Genomic DNA, 2,623 nt, shown 5'->3' with positions numbered 1-2,623 from the left:
TACCATGAAAATCTGTGAAGTGTAATATAAGCATATAGATGCACAACTAAGCAAGCACAAGTGTTGATTGCATAGGTTTATACATTGTTTGAGTGCATTTCATTTAGACTTAGGCAGCTTAATTCTTCAATTTGATTAGTATTCTAATCCAATTTGATTAGTATTGTGATTAGAATTATATTTCTTGAGCTGAACTTTTCCAGCTCCGGTACCTCGGAAGCTTGTGCCATTAATGAGAGGACATACCACGAACTCCATGCCACATACAGGATGCACCAAATACAGAGGCATGCACCTTGGCGTGGGAGCGTCACCCTAAATGATCTCACCAGCCTCGCTTCTATATATCTCCTCCCCTCAATTGATCGATCATCGCACCGCATCCACATCCACGCTCTTCTCTCTGTCTGTCTCACCCTGCAATGGCTCCCACAGTCATGGGCGGAAGCTTCCGCGACCATGTTAAGGGCGTGAAAGAAATGCTCGACGATGGCATCAAGGAAGTTCCCGCCAATTACATCCGCCCTCCCCATGAACGCCCCAGCTTTGAGTCACTCTCCACCGAGGAACAGATCCCCGTCATCGACCTTTCCGGCCTCGACGGGAAGCGCCACGGGGAGATCGTTTCGCAGATCGGCGGCGCCTGCGAGGAGTGGGGCTTTTTCCAGGTCTACGCTGGCTGTACTATCGTTATTTGTGCGGGCATGAACCCTCCGACCATCGTTTTTAACTGAATTTACCAGCTGCCTTGAGTTGCATGCTTTACCAGCTGGTCATTTCTTATGTAGCTTGAGACCTCCGACTTCCAATGCTTACCGGCTGCCTCCAGTTGCATGCGCACGTAAAATTGTGTGCTTTGTCATTGTCCCTGTTCGTCCAGTTGACGCTTTCTTCATGAATTCGCAGGTGCTGAATCACGGCGTGGACATCGACAAGATGCTGAAAGCAGTTAAGCGGTTTTACGAGCTACCTGCGCACGAGAAGAAGCAGATGCCGTCACACAATGCGGACAGTGGCATCACCTTCGCCACCGGTTTCAACAATGCGCCAGGCCAGGCTCAAGACTGGAAAGATGCCCTGGTGATCAGACGTCGTCCGGGAATATGCGACGGCTTCAAGAATCCCCCTTTAGTTCTAAGGTCGGTACTTCAGAGCACAGCCAAAATTTGATTATCGAAAGCCAGGAGCTTACAATTTGCAGTGCGATAAGGATCGAAATGAATGTCTGATCCTTATAACGGACTTGTTTGTGTTTGCCTGCTGCGTTCCAGAGAAGAGCTCCAGGAGTACCAAGCCGCAATCGATAAGCTCGCGGAACGTCTCTATGAAGCCATCTTCGAGAGCCTGGGATTGACCCCGGAGTACATCAAAACAAATCTTCCGGGGGTCGAGCGTTTGGTATTGGCCATCAATTTCTACCCACCTTGCCCGGACCCCAGTCTCGTCTTCGCCCTCAGCGCCCACTCGGATGTCAGCAGTTTCACCATCCTGCTGCCAGACGAAGTGCCTGGCCTGCAAATAAAGAAGGGAGACAAATGGGTGCCAGTCCATCCTGTGGGAAACGCGTTTATCATAAACATAGCAGACCAGATAGAGGTGCTCCCGAATCCGCCTTCCCCTACGCCTAATTTCTCGAAATTGCTATAATTCTCATGTGATCTTTAACTGGTTGATAAATAATTCATTCAAACCACTAAAGAACATGTTCGTATATTGCTTTGCAGATCTTAACCAATGCCAAGTATAAGAGCGTGGAGCATAGAGTGGTGGCCAACACTGATAGGCCCAGGACGTCTTTAGCTGCCTTCTTCGGTCCGACAGAAGAATCAAAGATAGCTCCAATCCCTGCGTTGGTCAGCGAGAAGAATCCACCCGTTTTCAGAGAGGTAATCTTTGGGGAGTATCTGAGGGACTACTACTCCAACAATCTGCCATTGTACAAGACTACTCTCAACTACGCTGGCGGCACCTACAGTGGGCCTGTGGCTAGTAATTAGCATGCGCCGATGACCAGTAGAGATGGTGGACATAATACATGTCCGCAGCTTTGCTACTTAAATCCTACCTTGAGTTACTCTACGCATAGGCTTTTATGGTCTTGTAACCATGCAAGCTACCTTGTTTAAATCCTCCCTTGAGTATGGTCATTAACAAAGTAGACGCCCCGCATGATCTCTTTAAGGAAGTAGACGCTTATTATGAGCTTCTCTTATAGAAATAATGTTATGTACCTTTTAATAATTGGCACTACACTTTCCATGTGTAACCTTATTTGATATTCGATGCTAGTTCCAAAAAATAAAAATTTAAAATCTCTACTTCGTTTGGTCCAACATGGATCTAGTGGAGTTTCTTTAACCCAACATGGATGCCAAATGGATCTCTACCAGATCCACCCATCAAACTGAGCTTTAATAGTTACTTACAAGGAAAGTTTATGTATATCAAATAATGGAGATTGACATTACATTGTAATGCACTAAAGAACCACTAACAAAATGCATGAGGAAAATAGACAATAAAAAATAAATATGCATATGTCTTTGTCATTAACCTCCTAAGCATCATGCACCCGAAAATTAAACATTACTCCAAAGCTTCCATGGCTCAATGTAGAGCTTAA

At 46.0% G+C, this 2,623-nt stretch overlaps 1 protein-coding gene across 1 annotated transcript; it reads left to right on the top strand.

Annotated features, from left to right (window-relative positions):
- The first annotated feature begins 390 nt into the window (after positions 1 to 390).
- On the top strand, positions 391 to 2,250 carry LOC147904141 (flavanone 3-dioxygenase 2-like). Its single transcript, XM_087372708.1, has 4 exons — positions 391 to 668; positions 907 to 1,139; positions 1,272 to 1,596; positions 1,725 to 2,250. The coding sequence occupies exons 1-4, from the start codon at positions 423 to 425 to the stop codon at positions 1,995 to 1,997; spliced, it is 1,077 nt and encodes a 358-aa protein (XP_087228834.1). The 5' UTR covers positions 391 to 422; the 3' UTR covers positions 1,998 to 2,250.
- The last annotated feature ends 373 nt before the right edge of the window (positions 2,251 to 2,623 follow it).

Source organism: Dipteris shenzhenensis, chromosome 3 (assembly GCF_047967505.1).
Source record: "Dipteris shenzhenensis isolate YYH24624 ecotype China chromosome 3, Dip_SZ_1.0, whole genome shotgun sequence".
NCBI classification, from domain to species: Eukaryota; Viridiplantae; Streptophyta; class Polypodiopsida; order Gleicheniales; family Dipteridaceae; genus Dipteris; species Dipteris shenzhenensis.
This window is presented reverse-complemented; position numbering and strand designations above follow the sequence as displayed.

Coding starts and splice junctions, on each gene's coding strand:
- LOC147904141 (XM_087372708.1), top strand. CDS start 423: ATGGCTCCCACAGTCATGGGCGGAAGCTTCCGCGACCATGTTAAGGGC. Junction 669..906: donor AGGAGTGGGGCTTTTTCCAG/GTCTACGCTGGC, acceptor ATGAATTCGCAG/GTGCTGAATCACGGCGTGGA. Junction 1,140..1,271: donor AATCCCCCTTTAGTTCTAAG/GTCGGTACTTCA, acceptor GCTGCGTTCCAG/AGAAGAGCTCCAGGAGTACC.